The sequence below is a fragment of the Mirounga leonina genome, unplaced genomic scaffold (genome assembly GCF_011800145.1).
Source record: "Mirounga leonina isolate KUSES-001 unplaced genomic scaffold, KU_Mleo_1.0 Mir_125, whole genome shotgun sequence".
Lineage (NCBI taxonomy): Eukaryota > Metazoa > Chordata > Mammalia > Carnivora > Phocidae > Mirounga > Mirounga leonina.
The window spans coordinates 32,550,233-32,577,371 of NW_023270305.1; the positions used below are offsets into that span (position 1 = coordinate 32,550,233).

Genomic DNA, 27,139 nt, shown 5'->3' on the forward strand with positions numbered 1-27,139 from the left:
TGGCGTCTGCCTGAGAGACTCTCCCTCTCCCTCTATTCATCCCCACCAATTGCATGGGCATGCTCTCTCTCTAAAATGAGTAAATAAATCTCTTTAAAAAAAAGTATTTGGGCGCCTGGGTGGCTCAGTTGGTTAAGCGACTGTCTTCGGCTCAGGTCATGATCCTGGAGTCCCGGGATCGAGTTCCGCATCGGGCTCCCTGCTCGGCAGGGAGTCTGCTTCTCCCTCTGACCCTCTTCCCTCTCATGCTCTCTGTCTCTCATTCTCTCTGTCTCAAATAAATAAATAAAATCTTTAAAAAAAAAAAATGTATTTCAGGGGTGCCTGGGTGGCTCAGTCGTTAAGCATCTGCCTTCGGCTCAGGTCATGGTCCCAGGGTCCTGGGATCGAGTCCCACATTGGGCTCCCTGCCTGGCGGGAAGCCTGGTTCTCCCTTTCCAATTCTCCGCTTGTGTTCCCTCTCTTGCTGTGTCTCTGTCAAATAAATAAATAAAATCTTTAAAAAAAAAAAAGATTATTTTTTATTATTATTAGTTTTTATTCTACTATCTACATATATCTCAGCTCTTTCATTTTCCTACATTTTTTATAGGATATGTTTTCTGATCCTATTTTTTAAATCCAAATGTATTTACTCTAAGTAGATGCAGACAATGATGTACTTCACTGTAACATCTAAGGTAGCTGGTGACTTATCAATGAACTTTATTTCAGAATAACCAACAGAGTGTTAAAATATGGGTCTGATAGGGTTGAGAATCACTAATTTAGTGGATCTTACACAGAATTTCTTGCAAATGGAATAGAACAGAAAATTATCAGAGTACAATGCAAATAAGGTAGTTTCATGAAACTTTTGTTTCCATTATGTGTGTATTTTCTGAGTGTTGTAAAAACATATTTCTTGCTAGAATTCAGGGTCAAATAAGTTTGCAAACCACTGTTAGTCCCTCCCCTCCAACCTCCCCCAATAACTAAACAGACCAGTGGTCAACAATCCTCCTACAAGGTTGTTCCCCTCTTGGGCTCTCTGCAATCTATTTCCCATCTCTATGTCCTCTTCCTCTCTCTAAAGCACATGCAATCTCACCTTCCCCACTTCCCACATGTATGGGTTCCAGTCACTCCCTCAATTTATATTTTACCTTTTCCGTCTTGAAAGCAAGCAAGCAAATACACAAAGAAAAACTATGGGCGTGGCAAAGGGCAAAAAAAAAAAAATGACCTTTTTAGGGGCGCCTGGCTGGCTCACTTGGTAAAGCATGTGATTCTTGACCTCGGGGTTGTGAGTTAGGGACCCAGTAGAGATTACTTAAAAATAAAATATTGGGGCGCCTGGGTAGCACAGTTGGTTAAGCGTCTTACTCTTGGCTTCAACTCAGGTCCTGATCTTAGTGTCATGAGATCAAGCCCTGAGTCAGGCTCCCCACTCCACGAGGAGTCCACTTGAGATTCTACCTCTCCCTCTGCCCCTCCCGCTCATGCTCTCTCTCTCAAATAAATAAATCTTCAAAAAGAATTATAAAATAGAGGTGCCTGGGTGGCTCAGTCGTTAAGCATCTGCCTTCAGCTCAGGTCATGATCCCAGGGTCCTGAGATCAAGCCCGCATCAGGCTCCCTGCTCCGCAGGAAGCCTGCTTCTCCCTCTCCCACTCCCCCTGCTTGTGTTCCCTCTCTCACTGTGTCTCTCTCTGTCAAATAAATAAAATCTTAAAAAAAAAAAAAGTTATAAATAAAAATTTTTTTTTAAAAAGTGATCTTTTTAGGCATGACAGAATCCAGAAAGCATAAAGGAAAGGCAGAGGTATGTCTACAATAAAAATGAAAATCTTTTGGGGGAGCCAAGACACCATATAACAAGGCAAATATGACTGGGAAAAAGGTCCTATAATATCAAAAAGGTTTAATATCCCTAAGACCGACAACAATCAGGAAGAAAGAAGCAATTCTAGTGAGGGGGGAAAAAGTGAGTGCAACAAAAATTTTTAAATGAAAATTAGTCATACCCTATGACCCAGTAGTTCTTACTTCTAGGTATATACCTAAACACTTAAAAAATGATTAGAATTAATGAGATGATTTATTAAGAGGCTCTCAGGTTTTCTAGGTATAAAGTAATATTAGCAAAAAGAGACATGTATTTTACCTCTTATTTTCAAATGTTTATTTGCAGTAGTTATTTGATTTCCTGTCTTAATATGTTCACTTAACTGGAGGTTCTTAAAAAGGGTAATATTACTTCTGAGAGGACATTTTGAAAATTTGGTTATCACGATGATTGGATGTCACCTCGGCATTTGGGAGGTCGATGCCAGAGATTCTAGAAACTTGCAATGTGATCACACAGTGAAAAACTGTCCCACCTTTCCCATGGCTTTAAAATGTCCCAATTGGGGGGAAAAAAAAATGTCCCATTGGAGGGGTGCCTAGCTGGCTCAGCTGGTAGAGCATGTGACTTTTGATCTGATGGTCGTAAGTTTGGGCCCCACACTGGGTGTGGAGTTTACTTTAAAAAATAAAAATAGGGGTGCCTAGGTGGCTCAGTCGTTAAGCATCTGCCTTCGGCTCAGGTCATGATCTCAGGGTCCTGGGATTGAGTCCCACATCAGGCTCCCTGCTTGGCAGGAAGCCTGGTTCTCCCTCTCCCACCCCCCACCCCCTTGCTTGTGTTCCCTCTCGCTGTGTCTGTCTCTGTCAAATAAATAAATAATTAAAAAAAAATAAAAATAAAATGTCCCAATGGAAAAACCTGTTTATAATGACTTGAACTTAGAAGCTAAGTCAGTGTTACATATAGATACTAAGTACTTTTTGCACGATTTTAACACACATTGAAATCATCAGTAATACAACTGTTTGGGTAAATTGTTTAGAACTTGACATCATGAGTTGTTCAAAAAGAAACAGCATCGAAGGCAACTTTGTTTAAGGTATGTGAATGGCCAATACGTCTGTTAGGGATTTGCATTTGAGGCTGTCACATTCCCAGTGATTCTGTATATAGGTACAACCTCTTTTGTTATTTCCTCTAATATAATCATGCCTGAGAATTTACATCTTGAAAGACGCATTATTACATATGATTTTGTTTTTATTTTTCCCCTGTATTACAGCATTACAGTGATTTCTTTTAAGTATGCAAGTAAGAGTTCTTTATAGAAAAATTCCAATGAACAAACACAGGAAAAATGGTAAGAGCTGGAAAATCAGCATCTTGCAACCACTATGAAACAATAGATCCAGGCAGCTTACATCGTGACAGCCCATGGAGAGACAGGCTGACATTTGAACCCACTGAGATAACCAGATATTATGGGCCTCTGAACAGGATATAATAATAAGTATTATGAAATATTTAGCCCCTATGAAACATTCTTACCAAAACAAACATCTGAATCAAGCCTCTAGAACACAGTACCACTTAAAAGAAATATGGGGAATGAAAGGATATGTTAAAATGACATCACAAAAATGTAAGCCAGAATGTGGGAAATACCAGTCCAGTTTCTCCAACAAATAAATGGAATTTTTAAAAGAGGAGAGGGCTGTTATAAATTAAGAGAGATTTTAAAGGACATACCAACCAAATGTAATATGTAGACCTTAAACAAGGTACTGATTTTAACAAACTAACTTTAAGAAGACACTTTTGAGATAACTGGGAAAACTGAACATGAATTGGGTATTAGATAATATTAAAGAATTGTTAACTTAATCAGGTATGATAATGATACTGTAGCTTCACATACAAATCTGTGTGTGTGTGAAATATTTGTGGATAAAATGATACGCAGGTCTGGGATTTGCTTTAAAATGTTCAACCCCCCAAAAGGGAGGGGGTTGGAAATGGATATAAAAATGGCAAAACGTGGATGTGTTGAAACTCAGTAATAGAAAAGGGTAATATATTAATTATGTGTTAATCTCAGTTGACTTCTTTAAAGTCCTAGAACAGAAAAAAGGGATACAGGATCATCTCCTTAGTTCTGTCCTTAGGTTGCCACAAACGTATGGATCAACATTCTGTGAGCTACTCAACCAGTGAGCAGCTCTTACACCATTATCTAATAAATCTATCCTGCCCCGAGGACAAGGACAGTCTTGGTCCGATATACCCTAATGAAGGAGAGATACTGTATACAGTGACACTCTGATGTATCTATCTATTTTAAGCAAACTCTACGCCCAATGTGGGACTTGAACTCACGAGATCAAGAGTCCCATGCTCTACCAAATGAGACAGCCAGGCGCCCCTTGATACACCAATTAAGAAGCCTAATCAAAAAAAGAGCTAAGTTTGGTATGCGTGGTCTTGGTATATGTTCTCCATGGATCCTTTTCACTACTATCTTTCATGGGCCTTTTCCTTAGCAAATTTGTTCTACTGTTCACAAAATCTCCTGTGTGTTTTCCTGCCTTGGCCTTTGTATTACACCCTCATTTCTGCCTACGGCATTGGTCTGGAATGTCTATCTGCTTCTACTCTATCCAGGCAAATCCCTTCTCCACAAAGCTGGCTCAAATCCCTTCCCTCAGTCTCCATGCCTTCATCTGAACACTTTGATTTACAGAATGTCAGAAAAGGAAAAGGCTATTCTTGGCTCTCACTGGCCTTTTAATCTTAAGTAGGTAAGCCTTTTGGTATCTCCTGTATTTTTATCCTTCCTGCTCCTTTAGAATGCAAATTCCTTGAGGGCAGGGACTATATCTTATATAAGGAAATATACCTTGCATATTGTTAGTACTCAAATTATATGCAAAGAATTTAGAAGTATGATAAACAGCTATTTTCTATATCCAAGATGAAAATGATGAAGATGGCTCAAATAATGAGTGCTTGTTATATGCCAGGCACTAGCCTATTTTATATATAATAACCACTGACCAACCACCCCAAGGTTAGTAAGCATTATGCCCATTTCATGAAATGATTCACAGAGAGATAAACAACTTACTGATGTCATAGTTAGTAAGTGACCAAGGGGGGTTTGAACTCAGGCAGTCTGGCTCCAAAATCCCATTCTTAAATTTTACTATTTAGCATCTCTGAAAAAAACTTGAGTAAACAGGAAAATTTTACTCCCTGCAGAAGTCTAGCCTCTAGTATTAGTCTACAAACCAATAAATAAACTCTGAGCCTATAGTTTTGGGTCACTTCATCTCAACAGCATATACAGTAGAAAATGGGTTGGAATCAGTCATGGGATCTGAATTCTAGTCCTCACTAAGATCTCAAGTAGTATGACTCAACCTTTCTAGAACACAATTTTATTTGGAGAAAAAAAAAAGGAAGGTTGATTTCCTTCTGGACCAAAAGGTCTATTAGTCTATCTACCTCTTGATTTTATTCGTGAGAAAAAGAATGAAAATAAACGAATTCGTTACCCAGCTGCCAAGCCAGCCTACCTCCCACAGGGCGCTGTCCTGGTCTAGACCTGCCATGGGACACACGGGAGGCTCTCTGCTCCATGCTGCCTCTTTCCTGCTACTTTGAGAAAAAAAGACAAGGTCGGAAGGCCCTGAAACAGACATTTTTACCTAATAAAAGGTTTGAGGAACTCAAGTCACACTAAACTGGAGAGAGGAGCAACACAGTTCCATCAAGTCTTGACTTCAAGATCTCTAATGATCCTGCTGAGCCAATTCAGCTCCAGGTCACTCACCCAGGTGGCATACACACCTCCCCTTGAACATCTAACAGACATCTCTAACCTAGTATGTCTGAGAGAGAACTCTTGACACCCCCCCAAAAAAAAATTCCTTCCCTCTTCCTGCCCTCCCCGTCTCAGTAAGTGGCCCTCTTCCTACCCACATGCTTTGGCCTATACTACACCAGCAAGTCCTGGTAGCCCTACAAAGAATTAAGTTCAAATGTCTTACCAGGCCTATAAATGTCCCACATAATCTGGCCTCAGTTTATCCCTACCTCGTCTTCTCTCCTCTCCCTCCCTGCCTAGTCAGCTCCCAACCACTGTTCCTCAAACAACCTACTTTACTCTAACTCCAGGGCTTTATTTTTGATGAAGTCTCTGCTTGAAAGGAGCACATCTGGGGCGCCTGGGTGGCTCAGCTGATTAAGCCTCTGACTCTTGATTTTGGCTCAGGTCATGATCTCAGGGTCATGAGATCAAGCCCAGCATCGGGTCTGCTCTGGGTGTGAAGCCTGCTTGGGATTTTCTCTCCCTCCACTCTCCTCCCAACCACCCCTTCCCCGCTCATACTCTAGCTCTCTTGGGAAGGAAGGGAAGGAAGGGAGGGAAGGAGGGGATAAAGGAGGGAGGGAAGACCACATCCTCTGAAAGACCTTCTTGACCACTCTTAAAAATAGCCACACAGATCACTCCATTACCCTTCCAACATATTCAATCCTTACTGCCTCACTCTCCTTTACTTTCTTCAGAGTATTTATCATGAGTCAAAATTATATTACAGGTTTCTTTTCTGCCCTCTTCCCCCAATTAAAATGTAAGCCCCACAATGAGAACTTCTTATCTTTCATTACTCTATCCCCAGTTTCAAATACTGTGTGCCTACTGGCACAGTATTTATTGAGTGAATGAATTTTCCCAGTTTTTTTTTTTTTAAGATTTATTTATTTGACAGAGAGAGACACAGCAAGAGAGGGAACACAAGCAGGGGGAGGGGGAGAGGGAGAGGGAGAAGCAGGCTTCCTGCCGAGCAGGGAGCCTGATGTGGGACTGGATCCCAGGACCCTGGGATCACGACCTGAGCCGAAGGCAGACGCCCAACCGACTGAGCCACCCAGGTGCCCAAATTTTCCCAGTTTCTAATATCTGCCAAAACCTGCTCTAGGTGCTAGAGATACCTTTAGCTGTTGACATCTCTCCTCCCCTTCACAGCCAAATCTTTAGGTAGCGTTCCTAACTTCTCATGTTCATTGAGGATTGAACACCCTGCAGTCTGAGCTCCTCTGTCCCAGGACCCTGGGACAGAGTCTCACATGGGGCTCCTTGCTCAGCAGGAAGCCTGCTTCTCCCTCTCCCTCTGCCTACTTGTGCTCTCTATCTCTGTCAAATAAATAAATAAAATCTTAAAAAAAAAAAAAAAAGTGCTCACTGATTTCCACAACTTTCTCACTCTAATAGCTCCAACCAACAAACACTTCATTCCTTGTCTTCTTGACCTATTTGCAGCAATACTGACTGAATCCTCCTTCCCAGAAAATCGCCTTCCTAAGTTTCAACGCCAGTGTTCTCTCCTGGTTCTCTTCCTACTCTCCAGACTATTCCCATTGACACAGTCTCCTGCTCCTTAAATGTTAAATGTTTTCAATGGCTTAGTGATCAGTCTCCCCTCATCTTCTCAATCCATGTGTTCTCACCATCACTGCGCAACCAACTCTTCTACTATGGATTAAGTCCAAACTCTTCTGAATTCCAGACCCACATGTTCAACTGCCCCTGGACATTTCTACCTGGATTTCCCATACGTACCTCAAATCCAACATGCTAAAAATGGAAATCACTTCTCTTTCCCCTGCTTCCTACCTTCTCCCTCAAGGCATATTTCTGTCTTAGACAGGCATCTTGGTGAATGGCACTGCCCAACTAATCAAGCCAAAACTCCCCAGTTTTCTTAGACTTTTCATTCTTCCACAATATGTCTAATTAATCACCAAGTATGTCTCCTATTTGCATGCAGTACAGCAACTTTCTGATCTTACTGTAATTTAACTGTCCCCCTCCTCCCTGCAAATCCGTCTTTCAGGGCTATCCTTCGGGAACACAAAAATCAAATTCCTGGCTTAAAATTTCCTAAAAATTCACTCCCTATTACGCCACAAAGTTCATCGCGTGGCATTAGCCTCCCCCCCACCCCCACCCCCCTCCTTCTGCTTCAGTAATGCTAAATTTCTATGGTCTCTCCTCAAAGGAAAACCCTTTCTGTTCAAGTCTCCCTCCATGGGATACTCTCCCCAACACCACAACACCCCATAATCCATCAACTACCAGTTCAAATGCATAACTTCTCTTGGGATGCCTTCATGAATTCATCCAAGAAACAGAAAGCCTCCATCATCTATTGACTATATGCTGTAAGTATAAATTTATTATACTTCTTACGATATTATATTATAATCACCTCTCTCATCTTAAGAGGGCTGGCTTTTTTTTGTCCCAAGTGCCCCACATAACATCTCCACTTAGAGATGGTATTCAAAATATACTTATTAAATGAATGGAATAAAGTAGGGGTCAGCAGGGGCACCTGGCTGCCTTGATTGGTAGAGCATGAAACTCTTGCTCTCAGCGTTAAGTTCAAGACCCACGTTCAGTGTAGAGATTACTTAAAGAAATTTTTTTTAAAGATTTTTTTTTTTTTTAAGATTTCATTTATTTGAGAGAGAGCGAGCAAGAGAGAACACAAGCCAGGGTGAAGGGCAGAGGGCGAAGCAGACTCCTCGCTGAGCAGGGAGCCTGATGTGGGACTCGATCCTGGGATTCCGGGATCATGACCTGAGCCGAAAGCAGATGCTTAACTGACTGAGACACCCAAGCACCCTTTTTAAAAAGATTTTATTTGAAAGAGAGAGAGAGCGTGTACGTGAGCACGAACAGAGGGGAGGGGCAGAGGGAGAGGGAGAAGCAAACTCCCCGCTGAGCAGGGAGCCCGACATGGGGACTTAATCCCATGACCCTGGGATCATGACCTGAGCCAAAGGCAGATGCTTAACTGACTGAGCCACCCAGGCACCCCTTAAAAATAAAATCTTTAAAAAAATAAGTAAAATCAAGTAGGCGTCAGCAAACCATGGCCTATGGGCCAAATGTGGCCCACTACCTGTTTTTGTACAGCCTGCTAGCTAAGAATAGTTTTTACATTTTTTAATGTTTAGAAAAGAAATAATTTTTAAGAATATTTGGTGATGCCTAAAAATTATATGAAATTTAGATTCCAGAGTCCATAAAGATTTTTTGGATCATAGCCATGCTCACTTGTTTATGTTTAGTCTTATGGCTGCTTTCATACTTCAACGGTGTAGAGTAGCGGCAATGTAGGCCATATGGCCCACAAAGCTGTATTTGCTATAGCTTGTACAGAAAAAAGTCTGCTGACCTCCAAGTGAAATATAAATGAACATGGGCTTTGGTTTCTGACAGAACTTGGTTCAAATCCTGGCTTTACCACTTACTATCTGTGTGACCTAGCACAAATAACCCAACCTTTCTGAGATTCAATTTCTTAATTTGTAAAATGGGTTAACATATCTTGCTGGGTTGTTCTGAAATTTTACTAAGCCTTTTAATCAGGGTCCCTGCTGTAGGAACCAGTCTATAAAGTGCTCAGTACAGAGTTAGTTATACTTAATGTTAAGAAGTCAGGCCCTGGGGCGCCTGGGTGGCTCAGATGGTTAAGCGTCTGCCTTCGGCTCAGGTCATGATCTCAGGGTCCTGAGATCGAGTCCCGCATTGGGCTCCCTGCTCCTTCCTCTGCCTTTCTCTCTCGCTCTGTCTCTCATGAATTTAAAAAAAAAAAAAAAAAAATCTTTAAAAAAAAATAAAAAAGAAGTCAGGCCCTGGTTGGAATCCCAGCTCTATCACAGACCGTATGACCTTGGACAAGATGCTTAACTTCTCAGTGCATCAATCTCATCTGTAAGACGTGGATAATAATACATATTTCTCAGGACTGTTATGAGACTTAAATGGGTTGGTCATGTGAATGCTAAGCAGTGCCTGCAGACAGTAAGCACTCAATAAATACTACTATTAATATAGCAGTATCAATTAGTTTCTCCCTTCCTACATCTACTCTACCTCTCACTTCTAGTCAAAGCAGCCTGCATCTGTAGAAGTAAGTTAATACTTGCGTGACAAGTGCTATTATAGGAAAATGGGTGGTCAGGAAAGGGTCTCTGTGGCTTGCAAGTCACATCACAGTCATGGTTCTCTTATGTCTCCAATCCTCCCTTTTCTAAATCTTTTCTTCCTTAGAAATCTAGCAAATCCCCAGGCTTCAAAGTAGGGAGCTATAAAATTCTTATCCCTAGCCAAGATTTCTCTCTCTTGAGCCCCAGGGTAGTATTTCTCAATTCCTGATTTCTACCTAATGGCCCAGCATCACCTTAAACTGAAAATGCCAAAAGCTGAAAATTATTCTTCCCCCCAACTGCTCCCCATCTCTCCCCTCCTATCTTCCTCATTTACTAGAAAAACCTGCTATTCTTCCAGTGCACAGGCTGGCTGTCCTGAAATTATACTTTAGTCCTTGTTCTCCTGCAATAAGACTACCTCAAGTCATCTTTTTCCTTTCATTCCTATTGCCACTGACTGCTTCAGTCCCCTTTAACTTCAAGCTTATTCCACCAAAAAAGCTCTGATTGGTCTCCCCACCACAGGCACCACTCTATACCGCATGCGCTACCACACTAGTCTTCCTAAAACATACCACTTTTCACCATGCCTTTTTTCTGCTTAAAACTTTTGGTGTACTACCCCCTCTTCCAACCCATAATCTATATGGAAAAAGGCAAAGATGACTTCAGTGTGGCAATCTAAATCCTTACCTATCTACCTTGCTCCAGTCTTCCTTTTTAATCTTAGTCCCATGATAAAAATACCATCACCTAACATTTATGCAGTGCTTTATTTTACTCAGAAAACATTCTTACCTGGCTTGCATTTCATCTCCAAAATAACCCTTGGAGAGAGGCTAAACAGATCTCAGTATCTTTCTCTTACAGAAGAGAAAACAGACTTCTAGCACTGAGCTGGAAGTCAGAACAAATGGGTCCCTGTCCCACTTCCCCCTTGGATTCCTAGTAAATCAATCAGTCTGTCTAATACCTCATTCCCACCACTTACATACAGGAGTCTTCTGTTCCAGAAACTCCGGTCTCAGTGTTGTCCCATCCACCTCTCTCCAACACACCTCATGTTTTCTTAGCTCTCTAGTTTACCCCCTACCATTCTCTCACTTGGTAGACGGCCCTAATCCCCAACTCTTGTTATAAAAATACAGTAATACAGCATAGGGAATACAGTCATTAATATTGTAAAAACACTGTACAGTGACAGATGGGAACTAGACTTGTGGTGATCATTTTATAATGTATATAAATATCCAATCACGATGTTGTACACCTGAAACTAATGTAATATTCTATGTCAATTATACTTCAATTTAAAAAAACCCAGTTATTTCTTCAAGTCTTCAGTTTAAATGCCACCCTTTTGAGAATGCCTTCTCTGACACCCAAAACCATTCTATTCCACTTGCCAACACCATGGAAGCTGTAATAACTGAGGTGACACTTACCGTCCCAGTCATACTACAGCTAGTTTATCTCATATACTTGGACCTTCCAATACCCCCCTCCAAAAGGAAAAATTGTTAGGATTTTCTATTTGTCTCTGTACCTATCACAATACTTTGCACGTAAGGACTTAAAGTTTTGGATTAGACAGCGTTGGCCAGTGTTTTTCAAATAGCAAGTCACAAACCCTGAGTAGAATGTGCAACCAATCTGGGTCACAACTAGCGTTTTTCCCCGCCTCACGTGGGTAATGTGCCGAGGTGGTAGCAAGGTCTGAGGGAGGCGCACGTCAACACACGCGGTGAGCAGCCAATCGCCATGCTTAGGAACTACAAAAAGGTCAGGATTCTGTTTTTAATGAAACAATAGAAAATAAAATACATCTCTCATAGTAAAGATGAGTGCTGCTTTGTGAAACTCTTACTTCATTACATCTGTATGTAACTGCTGGATCATAATATGAAATACATTTCTTACTCTGTGTTGTATTTTTTTCAAGTTTGAAAGCTAATGTAGATGACCCAATTTCTAGGCTCAAGCGTTTTACATTTAAACCAGAGATATTTGCTTTCTACCAAACCCCACACCCTACAAGGACCATCAGCTAAATAGAATACATAGATACACAGGGGCTGAGGAAGACAAATCTTAAAAGAGTAATGAGCGTAGGGGAAAGTTTGTAAAGAAATGTTTCTTAGAGATGTTAGAATGTGCTACAACACTAGGTATTTAGTTTCCAGCCTCTGCCATTTGTTTAGCCAAAAAGACCCCTCTATAGAAGGGCTCCGAAAATGTATTTCTCAATACTCACAGTTAAAGGGCCCTCACCACAGCCCACAATACAAGGGTATATAGGATCTGGCCCTGGCTATGGTCACTTCATTTCCCTTTCCCTCTCAATCATGGTCTTCCAGCCACAGTGGCCTCCATGCTGTTCCCAGAACATTCTAAGTTTCAGCATCTCTGCACCTGCTATATCCTCCCCCGTTATCTTTCCTTCTTTAGATTTTATTTGACACACACAGAGACAGAGAGAGAGTGAAAGTGCGCACAAGCAGGTGGGAGTGGCAGAGGGGTAGGGAGAAGCAGTCTCCCCGCTGAGCAGGGGGCTTGATCATGACCTGAGCTGAAGGCAGGCACTCAACTGACTGAGCCACCCAGGGGCCCCCTTCCTTCTTTAAATATCCTTCACTTAATTCAAAGTTTTTTTCTTTTAATGTCCCATCTTCAAAAAGGTCCTCCCTGACCACAGTATGAGGAAGGCCCCACTCTCTATTCCCTTAACCCACTGTATGGTTTTGCATAATACTTGTCACCACCTAACACTCTAGTACACATTTATTCTTTTATGGTCTACCCCAGGGATCCACAAGCTTTTTCTATAAAAAGCCAAATAGTAAATATTTTCAGCTTTTTCTGTCACAACTACTCAACTCTGCCATTATAGTATAAAAGCAATTTAGACAATATGTAAATGAGCAGATGCAGCTGTGTTCAAATAAAACTTTATTTACAAAAACAAGCAGCCGGCTGGGTTTGGCTCAGAGGCCATGTACCCCTGATATATTCCTTCTAAAAGAAAGGGGCACCAAAAAAAAAAAAAAAAAAAAAAAAAAAGAATATGAGTGTCATAGGGACAGGAATCTTCTCTGTTTTGTTCTCATCATGGTATCCTTGAGGCCAGAATAGTGCCTAGCCCTAGGTACACATTCAATAAATTCAATAAACATGTGTTGAGTAAATTAATGGTACTGGTCTGGAGTGGAGAGCCACAACTCTCTTCCACTTCGTTGGGTGACAGTAACATGGCGTTCAAGAATAATGAGGCCAAGGTCAGCAACTGTACTTCCCTTTAGTTAGTACCATACCATGAAAAATGGTACCACAACCATTGTGTGCCCCTATCACCAGCAATAACCATCTCACACATAAATGCTTTGGTCATAACTGGGTCCAGGGAGAAGCCTGTTAAAACACAAATGCCTTGGCTCCACCCCCAGAAACTGATTCAGTAGGTCCACGGTAGGCTCCAAGAGTCTGCATTTCTAGCCAAGTTCCTAGGTGATGCTGATAGTGCTGGTCCTAAACTACTCTTTGAGAACCAGTGGGTAAGAGCACCCACAAACCATATAGTACTAGTATTTTTATACTGTTAAAAAAAAAAAGCCATAAATTCCTGATGTTCCAGTGATCTGGTTGGGGGGGGGGGGGCAGGACTGAAAAAGAAGACAACCATAAAACTGTTCCGTGGGAATGTTGCCTCAGTGAAATGAAGGCAAACACCACAAGGTCTTTAATTTTTTACAGACCATCTCCCAAACACTGTTTTTACTTACAAATCTAGCTCTAACTGGCTAAAACAATACGCCAAACAGGTAAAAAAGAGAAATCACCAGTGGCTGGCTAACCTTGAGAGTGGGCTATTAGCTCATAATCAGTTTTCTTAAAATTACTTTAAAAAAAAAAATTTTTTTTTTTTAATTTTTTTAAAGTAGGCTCCACTTCGAACAGTGCTTGAACTCAGGACCCTGAGATTAAGAGTCTCATGCTCTATGGACTGAGCCAGTCACATGCCCCAATTTTCTTTCTTTCTTTTTTTTTTTTTTTTTAAGATTTTATTTATTTATTTGACAGAGAGAGAGTTAGCGAGAACAGGAACACAAGCGGGGGAGTGGGAGAGGGAGAAGCAGGCCTCCCGCTGAGCAGGGAGCCCGACGCGGGGCTTGATCCCAGGACCCTGGGATCATGACCTGAGCCGAAGACAGACTTTTAACGACTGAGCCACCCAGGCGCCCCCATGCCCCAATTTTCTTAAAATTACTTTGAGGACGAATCATAACCACCTGCTTTTTCTATTGTTAGATGCCAAAGGCCTTTTCCGAAAGGATACTAGAAAGCCAATCTTATTACAATGAAATACACCTACAATAAATTACCAAGCCTGGAGGTCACTTTCTTCAAATGATAAAAAGTCTATCACCACCAGACAGAACCCACAACTACCTCCTGAATCCACCATAACAGAACTTGCAATGGACTAGTAACAATTTTTACAAGTTCTACGTTCGTCATCACAGAAGACTTAAAATAACCCCCCAAACTCACATTAAAATCGCCCTGAGGCCAATATTTACTCTTCCAATCTGAATAGCCCACAGAGGGATTATAATTTATATACATTTGTAGCTGTTTATAAAGTAGTTTTCTATTGTAATGGTTCTATGTTGCTAACATAGGTTAAGAAATAATTTTAAAGGGGCGCCTGGGTGGCTCAGATGGTTAAGCGTCTGCCTTCGGCTCAGGTCATGATCCCAGGGTCCTGGGATCGAGCCCCATATCGGGCTCCTGGCTTGGCGGGGAGCCTGCTTCTCCCTCTCCCTCTGCCTCTGCCTCTCCCTCTGCTCATGCTCTCTCTCTGTGTGTCTCAAATGAATGAATAAAACTTAAAAAAAAAATTTAAGGTGAAAAAGTAAGGTAAAATCTTGGTTCTTAGGAAAGAACTTCAAGAAGCAAAAATCCAGAATGTTAATGAATGGACCATTAAGAAGATGGCAATACTACATCAAAATGTACCTACAAAAAGAGACTGTATGGGATCAAAAAATGTATTAGCAGACCCCCAATGCATGAGTCTAAAGATGATTCTCAGCTAAGATCAAGTATTTTTGATCCAAATTTAGTATCTGAGCTCAAGTGTACTAACTGTAAAATATACACTAGATTTTTAAATTTTTTAAGAAAAAAACCCATAATTTTTATGCTGATTACATGTTTAAATGCTAATTTGGATATATTGGGTTAAAGTATTAAACTATTTAAATTAATTTCGGGGCACCTGGGTGGCTCAGATGGTTAAGCCTCTGCCTTCGGCTCAGGTCATGATCCCAGGGTCCTGGGATCAAGCCCCACATCGGGCTCCCTGCTCCGCGGGGTGTCTGCTTCTCTCCCTCCTTCCTGCTCGAGCTCTCTCTCACTATCGCTGTCTCTCTCAAATAAATAAATAAAATATTTTTAAAAATAAATTAATTTCACCTCCTTGGCTTTGTTACTGTGGCTACCAGAAAATTTAAAGATTTATTTATTTATTTGAGAGAGAGAGCTCGTGTGCACACACAAGCGGGAGGGGCAGAGGGAGAAGGAAAGAGAATCTCAAGCAGATTCCATACCAAGCATGGAGCCTGACACAGGGCTCCATCTCACAACCCTGTGATCACAGCCTGAGCTGAAACCAAGAGTGGGTCCCTTAACCGACTGTGCCACCTAGGACCCCCCACCAGAGAATTTAAAATTACATGTGGCTTGCACTAGATTTCTATGGTATAGTGATGGTCTAATCCAATTCTGCAAGTAGACTTGCTCTCTCCTCTTCCTTTGGGTGATTTCTAAAAAGCTTGTAGAAAATTACATGGAGCAAGAAAGAACATGAAGCTATGTGGTATGTCTGACATGGGATGTCAGGAAAACCATGGGTCAGGTGCTCATCCACTGTCACTTCAGGTCTGATCACCATTTTTCCTAGGGAAGGGAAGATCAGTCCCTCCTCTGTGACCACTATGTATATCCGTATATATAGCCACACACACAAACTGCACATTTTACATTAATTTCAAATTGCAATTAACTGTATCAGAATCCCTAGCTTATCAGGCAGAATGTAAGATCTCTGATTATGAAAATTACCTGGATCCCAATACCCAAACACCCCCAGTTACCTAGTATGTATTTCATTCTTATAGAAGAGACACATCTATAACAACTCCTTTAAGATTTTATTTATTTATTTGACAGAGAGATAGAGCCAGAGAGCACAAGTGGGGGGTGGGGGAGGGATGACAGAGGAAAGGGATGACAGAGGAAGAGGAAGAAGCAGGCTCCCTGCTGAGCAAGGAGCCCGGATGTGGGGCTCAATCCCAGGACCCTGGGATCATGACTTGAGCCGAAGGCAGACATTCAACCAACTGAGCCACCCAGGCGCCCCCTATTTTTATTTTTTTTAAGATTTTACTTATTTGAGAGAGAAAGAGAGAGAGGGCACATGCGCATGAGTGGGGGGAGGGGCAGAGGGAGAGGGGGAAAAACAGACTCCCTGCTGAGCAGGGAGCCCTGGGATCAGGACCTGAGTGGAAGTCAGCCACTTAACCAACTGAGCCACCCGGGCGCCCCTGCAGCAACCCCTTTAAATAATTCCTGCCTGTTTTGCTGCAATGGCCTTAACTCCTAATTTAGAAAGTTTCTCATTTCCTTGCACTGCCAAACCTCTACAACCATAGAGGACACCAAAGGAGAATACTGACTGAGAAGAATACCAAAAAGAAGTACCATCTAGTTTCTCACTCAACAGTTGCTATATAACCATTAAGCCTCTGCACCAAAAAAACTAAACTGAATACAAAATTTAAACATTTTATCCCTTGAGCTCTTTTCTCTCTAAGCATCAAAAAGATACTTATAAACCTACAAGGAATAACCTTCTTGAACATACTCTAACATATGCAGATGTGTGTTGAGACTTCTATAGTCCAAGGGCAATACTGTTAAGGAAAGAAATGTCCTGCTGGGCAGAATTGGAAGTACTGAGAAACTTAAACGAAAATAAGCTTAAAAAAGAAGAAGAAAAGAAAAAGGAGGGGGAGATGAATATTGCCAAAACATTAAAATACGTACATGATTTAATTACCCTGTCATAAAATATAAACTTCAAGGACTAATTCCAGCATACTGGAAAAGAACCACAGCCTGGGCAACAGGAAAGCATTTAATTCCCAAAGGTGTTTCAAACCCACTGAATATTATCATCCTGCAGAAAGGGTCACCAACTTGGGGCAAGCTCTGGAGATGACTTTGAGTGGTACTCAGTGCGAAGTCCATAAATATCCACTGAATGAATCAGAAAACTCACACAAGGTGCAATTAATATTCAGAACCCACAGCCAGTTAATCCGAAACCAGAGCTAGAAGTAGAACCAAAAACAGTACCCGGATCTAATCCCAAACCATTCCCCCAGGAGTCAGCTCCCCTTAAATTTTTTTGTTCTGTGTAATTTATCCATCCCCTCTTACTTTTATGAAAAGTTCCAAATCCTCTTTCCCACATTCTCCCTCCTTCTTAACCAGCTTCCCAGATAAAAACAGAAGATAGCAGTTTCTAGTCTCACCATTTTTTAGACAAGTAACAACATCTCTAACAATCACCCACAAGTGTTCAGATGTCTGGCCTCCCAAAGGCCAGACATTGTGCTCGGTGGCAGGGCACAAAGGTAAGTGTAACACTATACCTACCTTTCAGGTGGCTTCCTGGGGAGGCAGACAAGCAAACAATTACAGCATAAAAAAATACTTGGAGAATAAGGCAGGAGTGCCACTAGAGGGACCCTTAACTTTACTGGGTGGGAGGGGAGGGTAACAAGTCTTCAAGGAACAATGAAAGAAATAAAAGTCAAAACCAAAAAATAAATTATAATTGAATATGCCTGTGACTGTTCTCCTAGCTCCCCAAGTTAGCACTCTAAAGTGACTCTAATGAAAATCCTCTTACTATTAAAAAAAAAAAAAAAAAAGCTTAAGTTCAGGACACTGGCACTGAGTACTAGCAAGAGAGGAAAAAAAAAAACCCCACACGATTCAGCAGGACATAATGCTAAACCTAATTAGTCATGATGTCAAGAGGCTTCACCCATTTATTGTCTGTCCCTCCTAGCTAAAGGTGACTTGACTGACCCACTCTTGTGATTTCAGTTGGTTTTTTTCTAGCAGCAATGATAGACTTGCAGGGGTCCATCCGTACTTCCAATACTCCTTGTGTCCACTGGCAAAATCTGCTGGACTGCTGGTTGGCACTGTGGCCATGGAAGAAATAAACTGACCACGTACATGAACCGGATGGACCCACACTGCTTTTTTACTATCCAGAAAGACAACTAAAACCGCCATTAGCAAACACTGCGGGAGGGTGGTAAGAGAGGTAGAGTAGGGATGGCACCCCGGAAAGTGCCTAACAAGGAAATTCATCTCTTGCTAGTTTCATAGGACACTGAGTTTTCACCTCCTGGTACTCAGGCCCAAGCTTCACGCCCACCTTGCCTAACTTTCCTCTGCCAACAATGTCCTGTCCTCTTGTCTAACCATCCCAAGAACATCCTCTCTTCTCTTGATCACTCACTTCCTTCCCATGGAATCTAGGTAATATGTTCCCTTAGGAAACTGTCTGCCTTTTCACATATCTCCATCATGGATCAGGACATGGCTAATATATAAAAATAAACACATTTTTTAAAAATTCTGATTGTACACCTCTTAAGGGCTCTTTCTTCAATTTTTTTTTTTTAAACAATTTTATTTATTTATTTGAGAGAGAGAGTGAGAGAGGGAACGTGTGAGTGCAAGCAGGGACAAGCAGACTCTGCGCTGAGCCACGGAGCCCATGATGGGCTCAATCCCACAATCCTGACATCAGGACCTGAGCCAAAATCAAGAGTTGGATGCTTAATGGACTGAGCCACCCAGGCACCCCTCTTTCCTCAATTTTAATGAATAACTTCAGCAACTGAAATATCTATACCTTATCATTTAAAAAAACTGAAAAACATCATGGCTCCTAGCACAACACTAAAATTAATATGGAATTAATTTTTTACAAACAGATATTTTAATAATAGATCTCACGACCCTGAGATCATGACCTGAGCTGAAATCAAGAGTCTGATGCTTAACCAGGCGCCCCTTAACTTTTATGAATATAAAATGTAGGAAATGTTTCGAGTTCATGCTCATGAAAATAGCCCCCCAGGAATATTTATACTGTAATATTAAAAAACACTATTTCTAGGATAATCCAACGATACCTTAACCTTCACTAAAAACAGCTTTTGGAACCTCCAGTTTAAAACAAAAACCTGTAAACCTCAGCAAATGTATATGGTAAATGTTATAAAGCTGATGTTTTGAAAATTATGACTCATAAGTGCACAGATTTCTTCATTTTTAAGATATTGCAAGCTTAACCTAGGGATTTGTTTCACATCAGAAGTGTATTAAGTTTTTATTGTAAAAAAGTTTTCAATCTTTAAACAAGATTGCTGCTAATACATCTTAAAATCCTAAGACTGAAAGGAATTTCTTCCAGATTAAATTTCCAATTTAAAATAAGAAAATTATATTTTATGACATTTTAACTTAAACACGAATGTCAAAATATGGGGAAAATGAGTTCCCAAGTCAGTTTTATGAAATCATGAAATCGAAGACCCCAGAAATTAAAATATTTACATTCTTATCTATCTTTTATTGAAAGTCAAGGTAAATGTAATTCACGATTTCTTGAATTGAAAAAGTCTTAAGAATGTCATAATCTTTTAACAGATCATAGTTAAAATAAAATAAATGGTCTGACATGTTGGTAAAAATCTTTTCAGTGGGAGTCAATTTACTTCACTTACAGGAAGGCAAAAGTCACCACATTAAAATCACAAGCCAATTACCAATCCTGGCTTTGCAGTTCCCAAATCCTAAAAACAAAGTTATTGCACATCACTCTGGGATCATCTGCCTGTATGCTTTAGGGTCAGATAACATTTTTTAGAGAAGAGAAAATTTAAATCTACTAACAACAGTGGCAAAATGTCAAAAAATGGTACAACTTTCAAAAGCTAGATTAATGGCCTACCTACTTCTGTACTTTACAGTTGGAAAATAAACAGTATCAGTTGCTTCTGGGAATAACAATATGATCACCTACCTGTTCACTTACTTGCTATCATTTTTACATATGAAAATCTTCTAAAAACTAGGGGAAATATAAATCCAGTAAAGGACTCTATGTGAAATCTCCAATTTTTTCCAAAATCAAGAGTAGCCCACCAAAAAGTTAAGAAGGCACTGAAGAAAAACAGATTCCCTCTCTGAAGTCGGGAAATTCGGTTAAAAAAAAAGCTGGTAATTATTTTGTTATCAATTAATTTATCCATTCCTATGGCATGTCTCACATTTGTCTGTGGATGCTGTGCCACCAAATTTAAGGTGAGGAGCTGGGTCTCATTCATTCACCCCCACATTCCGTGGTTCCTAGCAAAGTGCCCTATATATACTAACAACTTGAAAAAAGGTTGACTGAATTAAGGCAATAAATGTGTTCCTAACTGCAGGTAATCAATTAGGCTTGAACTCATGCAAGAACATTCATAATTTCATTTTAGCTAATAAGCACTGAGTAATTTGACATGTTTTTAATTTGCCAAGCTATTAAATGGATTTTAAGCTCTGAATAACATTCTTATTTTTTAAACATATTCAAAAGAAAGTGCGTAGTGAAACATTAAAAAAATATTCTTACAAATAAAAAAGGCAATGATTGGTTTCACTGTGTATAACATGGAACTAGATGGTGTCGGTATGGTGAACACAAAGTGACCCAGCACTGATGTAAAAGGTTTGTTAACAAGACAAGAACATTACAAAGAGAATTAGAAGCTGGAAAAATGGAATTCTGGCTAGAAAAGTCATAGTGGGCAAGCAGGAGACTTAATTAATACAGAGTACTACTGTCTCCACTCAGACAGGGTCTTGGGAAGTTGGAAAGCCTGTTTCCCACCCTCAAGAACAATTACTTCTCTACCGATCTACAGGGTGCATGCTGGAAACCGAGGTACAGACCATGGACCGAACTTACCATCACCCAAAGGAAACGATGGAATGAATACCAAGCAGAATGGGCCCTTGGGCTCCTGGGTGGCTCAGTTGGTTAAGCGACTGCCTTCGGCTCAGGTCATGATCCTGGAGTCCCAGGATCGAGTCCCATATCAGGCTCCCTGCTCAGCAGGGAGTCTGCTTCTCCCTCTGACCCTCCCCCCTCTCATGTGCTCTCTCTCTCTCATTCTCTCTCTCAAATAAGTAAATCTTAAAAAAAAAAAATACATCTTAAAAAAGAATGGGCCCTTTATGGGCTCCCAACAATTCCAGTTCCACCAACTCTCTAAAGCTCTAGTTGAGAAAAGAAGTAGGCAAAGTATAGCCCACAGGCCAAACTGGGCCAAGTTCAGCCACCTCCTGCGTTTGTATGGCCTGCAAGCTACGAATGGTTTCTACCTTTTTTAAATGGTAAAACAAAGACACATTTTATGACATATGAAAATTATATGAAATTCAAATGTCAGCATCCAAAAATAAGGTTTTCATTGGAACAACGCTGTGCTTATTCATTTCCATGTTGTCCATAGCTGCTTCTGTACTACAACAGCAGAGCTGACAGAGACCATAACGGCACACCCAGCCCACAATATCTACCACCTGGCCTTTTACAGAAAAAGTACGCTGAACCCTAGCTAGAGCATTTCTTTATGCTCCTGGTTGCATCTCCTTTCTCAGAGGTGGTCCACTGCTTCACAGAGCTGAGACTCTAAGCTTGACAGATGTCCATCTTGGGGCTGTGTTGTCCAAAGTTACATCATTACATATAATATCCTTCAACTCTTTAGGGTGGGCACAAAGACAAAGTAACAAATCACGTGCATTCGGAAGGCCCTGAAAAGGTAGCACAATCCAAATACAACATTACAGGCAGCACATTTCAGATCTTTTACCAGACTACCACATCCAGTTCCGGGTCACATGGTGAAAGGAAACAAGAACCACAGAGAATTTGGAGATTGGATAGATGATTAAAAGAGCTCAAAAATCATACCACTAAAGAAATGCTAAAAGAAATGGGATGTGCTTGCTCAAAAAAGAGGAAAGCGGGGAAAGAACTATAATAGTGAGGGTGTCAAACTCTGCATTTGTCGATAGATTAAATTTTTACTGATGAAAATAATGGCAGCCTCAACTAATACTCCACAAAACATGCATCTAATGAATTAAATGTGATTCTTAATGAGACTGCCACTCCTGCCTTAGGCCATAAACTAGCCCCTTAAAAGATAATCACTTGTCAAATATTGTACTGTAAGTCTTCAACTGGCGGATTAGAGGAATGTTCCTTTTTCAGAAACATCTGGCATTATGTAAGTTACCAGAAAAAGTGTGCTATTAATGTGCTGAGGTTCAGTAATATTCAAGTAACTAAAAAGTAACATAAGTTTCAAAACCATATGCCTTTCCACAGGACCAAATAGGGGGAAATGGGCTTAAATTACAGAATTTGTGTTACATTCAAGAATGTTCACACTGTGGGATTTTAATTACTCTAAAAGATTACTGGTAAAGGAATCTTCCCAGGACACCATTCAATTAGAATGGAACTATCTGGATGTTATTCTGAAGCCAAAGAATGGGTCTCAAATCAATTCTTCCACTGCTGATTCTGTAGTTTTAACTCTCCCAGTTCTTATGAGTAAGAGAGCCTGCAGCCATGCTCAGTTTCATTTTGTCTTGAAGGTGGTCCATGTACACACGACTGCATCTGACATAAACTTCAAGATCCCAAATTAAAATTTGGTTGTAGCTTTAATAACTTCTTTTAAATTACAGAGATAAGAGTATACACTCCTATTAAGTAGGAAAAGTTGGGAAAATGGGCATAGTTTCCAAATATTTCCATGAGCCGAAATACCTTATTATCTCAAAATGTCCAACACTTGCACACAGTAAGTGAAGACGGTATTTAGTTTTGAGCCTTTTAAAATACAGAATCCTTGAACACAAAATGTTCTTTGAGTCAATCTCAACACTGCAATTAATAATACAAATTCTGAAACTTGCTCTAAATATAATTTTAATCAACCTGAGTTTTTCAACCTCGAAATTCTAAGGCCTGCATTTCCCTAAGAAAACCCTTGCAATGGTGTGAAGCACACAGTAATCTGACTCACTAAACTTTCTCCACTCCTACATCACCTATACAGGATTTTAAAATCAAGAGTACACAACTTGCAAGCCACTTCTACAATCTTGCATTAACCTTACCAGGATAAACTTTTCGCCAAGTCTCTTAACACTTTTTTTTATTTATTTAAAGACCTGGGGTAGTGAAACAAAGAAAACACAACCCCCTCCCCCTTTTCTAAACCATATGGCAGTAAATTGAAGTTAACTTCTTTTTTACCGGCTCAACGCCTATACATCGGTCCTAAACATGTTTCTCTTTGTGCCCTGGGACTGGGCTAGAACTGTCTGCTTATTTGCAACTGTACCCCAATCATGTTTTTGGGTCGAAAAACAAGTCCAAAACGCCCCCTGACCATTAACAGACCTCGCCGCGGTCATTTACCGAAACCTGGTTAGGTAGGTAGTGCACGCAGGGCGAGGGGCCCGCGGCCCGCCCGGAGCGAGTCCCGCTCTGACCGGGCGATCGAGCAGGGAGTTTACTCGCCCCGGCCGGGCCGGATCCGCCCCGGGAACTTGGTTACCCGAGCCCAGGGACGCGCCGAGGCCTAGCCGCGAGGCCGGGGCGGGCTCCGGGTGGCGGGGGCTTCCCGTTCCCCGGCCGCAAAGCCTTCCCGCCCGCCCCGCGGTTGCCCGCAGGCAGGGGCACTGCTCGTCGTCTCCCGGCGACCGGACGCGCCTGCAGGGTCCACGGACGGCTCCTCTGTCTCCCGCCGCCGCCTGCGGCCCCGTTCGGCGGCCGCACCGAGCCCTTCCGGGGCGGCGGGAGCGCTAGGCCGCGCCGGAGCCCGCGGCTCCGGGGCCGGCCAGGCGGGCCGCGGCGTCCGGTATCAGTCCCGAGGGCCGGGCTCCCGCCGGTAACGGGCCCCGCCGACTCCCCTCCCCCTCCCCCGCCCCATGACAGTGCAAACCCTCCGGCCGGCCCGGCCGCCCCGCCTCCGGCACCAGGCCCAGCTCAGGGCCGCGGCCGTGGCGGCGGCGGCGGCAGCAGAGCCGCCACGGCTCTCCGCCCTCGCTCGCTCGCACCCAGGCCAGGCGCCTCGGGCCCGGCTCGGGCTCGACCGAAGTCTCCGCCGCTTCCCGGCCGCCCTCCGCGGCGCCTGGCCCGGGCGGGGTAGGCCGAGGCCCGGGCGGTGGGGGCGGGGGCTCCTCTCACCTTCATGTCGGGACATCCTAGTTCAGACGGTGGCGGCGCGGCCCCTCCCGGGCTCCGGCTGCAGTGTCCCCGGCGGGGTCCCGGCGCTGCCCGCGCCGGCCGGCCGACTCCCACTCGACTCCCGGGCTCGGCCGCGGGGGCGGGGTGGGCAGGGGAGCGCTCCCGCGGCGGCGGCGGCGGCGGCGGCGGGGAGGCGGCGCGGGGCGGGAATGGGGCCGGGCCTGGCCGGGGCTGAGCTCCTCCAGGAGGCGGGTCCGACGCCGCGGCTCCGCCGGCGCCCGCCGTGACTCGGTCACTCTCGGGCCCGCCGGCTCCCGGCTGCGGCGCCGCGCTCCGCAAATCCCGCTCCTCCCCTCCCCCGACCCACCCCCCGCCCCTCTCCCCCGGCTCCCGGCCGCCGCCTCCTCCTCCTCTTCCTCCTCCTCCGCCTCCTTCCGCCGCCCGCACGCCGGCCCCGCCTCTCGTTGCCCGCGCCGGGCCCAGCCGCCTGGAGACCCCGCGGCAGGCGGTCGCGGCGGGGGCGGCGCGGCGCCTGCCCGCGCTCGCCAGCAGGCCGTGGTCGGGCGCCCGAGCCCGGCCTCGGCCTGGCCTGGCCGCCGCCGCGCCGCCACGCAGCGCGTAGGGAGGAAGAGGAAATGCCCGGCCGCCCGCGCCCGCTGCTCGCCGGTACTGCCGGCCCGCGTGGCCCGAAGGGCGCCCGCCTACCCGGCCGCCCCAGCTCCGTCTGGGCCCTACGCGGGCCCCGGCCGTGGGCGCCCCCGCCGGCTGGGCTGGGCTGGGCTGGGCTGACCGCGGGCGGCGGGCGCTGCCCGGCGACGAGCTGCGGGCCCCGAGGGGCTCTGGCTCTGGGGCGCATGTCTGTCCTGCCGGCCGGGGAAGCGAACTGCGAGCCCCGGCCCCGAGGAGAGGCTGCGGACGGCCTGGGGACATGTGTTTGTGTTTCTTTTTAAGCCAGCTGCTCGGAACGGAGAGGCGGCTGGCCTCCGGTCGTCGTCGGGTGTTGCCCGGCTGGCCGGGTGACGCGTGGGCGCGGGAGGCGGCCGGGCTTGGCTACGGTGCTCCGAGCCAGGCTCCTCTAGAATCATCTCTTGGGAGACTCTGCCCCCGCCATCCTGGGTGTCCGGTAGGACCCCGCGCAAAGTTTGATCCAGCACCTTGGCTCACCCACAGTGCGCTGCTTGGAAAACTGTTGGGGGGGGGGGGCGCGAGGGTGTTGTATTGTTGTTTTTTCCCTTTTTTCTCCTGCCCGTGAACCATTTTCCCGTTTTCATTTCTCTTTTACATTTTTACCCTCTTCCTTGTCAACTTTGTTTTCAGGCTTATTAATTCAACGAATACGCGTACTGTCACGTGTTCGCGGTAGCGTGGTTTGGTGGAAATAGCCCATGCTTTGGAGTCAAGACAGATCAGCCATTGGATTCTGGTTCTGATATCCTCAGTGTAACCTTGGATAAGTTATTTAACGCTGCTGAGCCTCCGTTTCTTTGTCCTATGTTTGGTTTTGGTTATTTTAATTTATCCTTTTATATTTGAAATTGTTCTGGTTTTTTTGGTGTGTGTGTGTGTGTGTAAAATTAATTCTGGCTCTAGGCTAAGGCTACTCTTAATCCTGTACACCATTACTAGCTGTGTGACCTGGGGCAAATGACAGTCTTCCTTGCCTTGATTTCCCGATCTTTAAAATGAACATGATTACAGATGATACTATGGCTAATAATGATAACAGGTAGGTATTTGGAGGATTAAGTGCTAAAATGTATATAAAATAGCACAGGTCATAGTAAAAATAGTGTTTGTTACCATATTTAATTAAATCTGGTTTTAAGGCACTTCCTGATTTCAGACATTAAAAAGCTCTTCTTAAAGTCAAAGAATAGTATTAGGTCACTCAGATTTACCCAAGGACTGTATTTGGTGGTAACTAGTGATACACTAGATATCAGCCAAATAAGGTTTAAGCGAGGACTTTGTCACAAGAAATATTTCCATTGCACTTCGGGAGCTTTTGCCTAAATTAAATCCAGCACAGCTGTTGAAGAAAGAGGTTCATCCAGGCCATAATTGGGATTTGGTGGAATAGAGAGAACTGGGCTTCCAACAGGGCTAGCTAACACTTACTGAATGCTTACCTGTGTCTTTCTAAGCACTTTACAGTATTGGTGTGTGTGATCCTGGGTACCAAGCGCTTAAGGAGCTTCTGTTTCTTGTCAGGACAACACCACCCTACAATTTTGTGATGAGTAAATGATGTCTGCAAATATATTAAGATACAGAGGTTAAGGCATTGTCAATAATAGTAAAAGTATGCTGGAGCAGGTGGGAGAATGGACAAAAATACTGCACTCCAGGAAGGAATAAGAGTAAGTATAGAGATTTAGTTTGTTTTGGTTTGGGGGGTTGTTAGCTAATTCTGTTTCAGAGAGCAAACAGATAAGTATCTAAACCTCAAGGGAATATCAGGTCTTTGACAGTTACTCCATTGTTTGCAATTAGTCAAAAGTAAGAAAGGGAAGAAAGTGACTAAACATTGTTCTTCTTTGCATAAGACTAAGGAATATTATAGTTATTTGGAGTTTTCTTGGCTGCAGGAAACATTTTCTCAATTCAGTTAAAGGTCAGGCCCTTCAATTTAAAACAGCCTGCTTGCTGTCCTGCCACATGGGAGATTTTATTTCCGAAAAGGTTAATTTATTTTTTAAAGATTTTACTTTTTTTATTTATTCATGAGAGACAGAGAGAGACAGAGGCAGAGGGAGAAGCAGGCTCCCTGCAGAGCAGGGAGCCCAATGTGGGACTTGATCCCAGGACCCTGGGATCATGACCTGAGCCGAAGGCAGACGCTTAACCGACTGAGCCACCCAGGCGTCCCGCGAAAAGGTTAATTTAAAGTG

General features: G+C 43.3%; 1 protein-coding gene and 1 non-coding gene across 3 annotated transcripts in view; both read right to left on the reverse strand.

Annotated features, from left to right (window-relative positions):
• KCMF1 (potassium channel modulatory factor 1) overlaps positions 1-24,433 on the reverse strand; it is a 76,381-nt gene extending 51,948 nt beyond the window's left edge. The window contains exon 1 of one of the 2 annotated variants that reach the window (XM_035001180.1): positions 24,249-24,433. In XM_035001180.1, coding sequence (XP_034857071.1) covers positions 24,249-24,264 — 16 coding nt within the window. In that variant the 5' untranslated portion in view covers positions 24,265-24,433. The remainder of the gene's footprint in view (positions 1-24,248) is intronic. The other variant, XM_035001181.1, reaches the window with a different exon arrangement.
• Positions 11,516-11,619, reverse strand: LOC118008347. Its single transcript, XR_004678664.1, has one exon. It is a non-coding gene; the product is annotated as a small nucleolar RNA U13 (small nucleolar RNA).
• Positions 24,434-27,139: the final 2,706 nt, after the last annotated feature.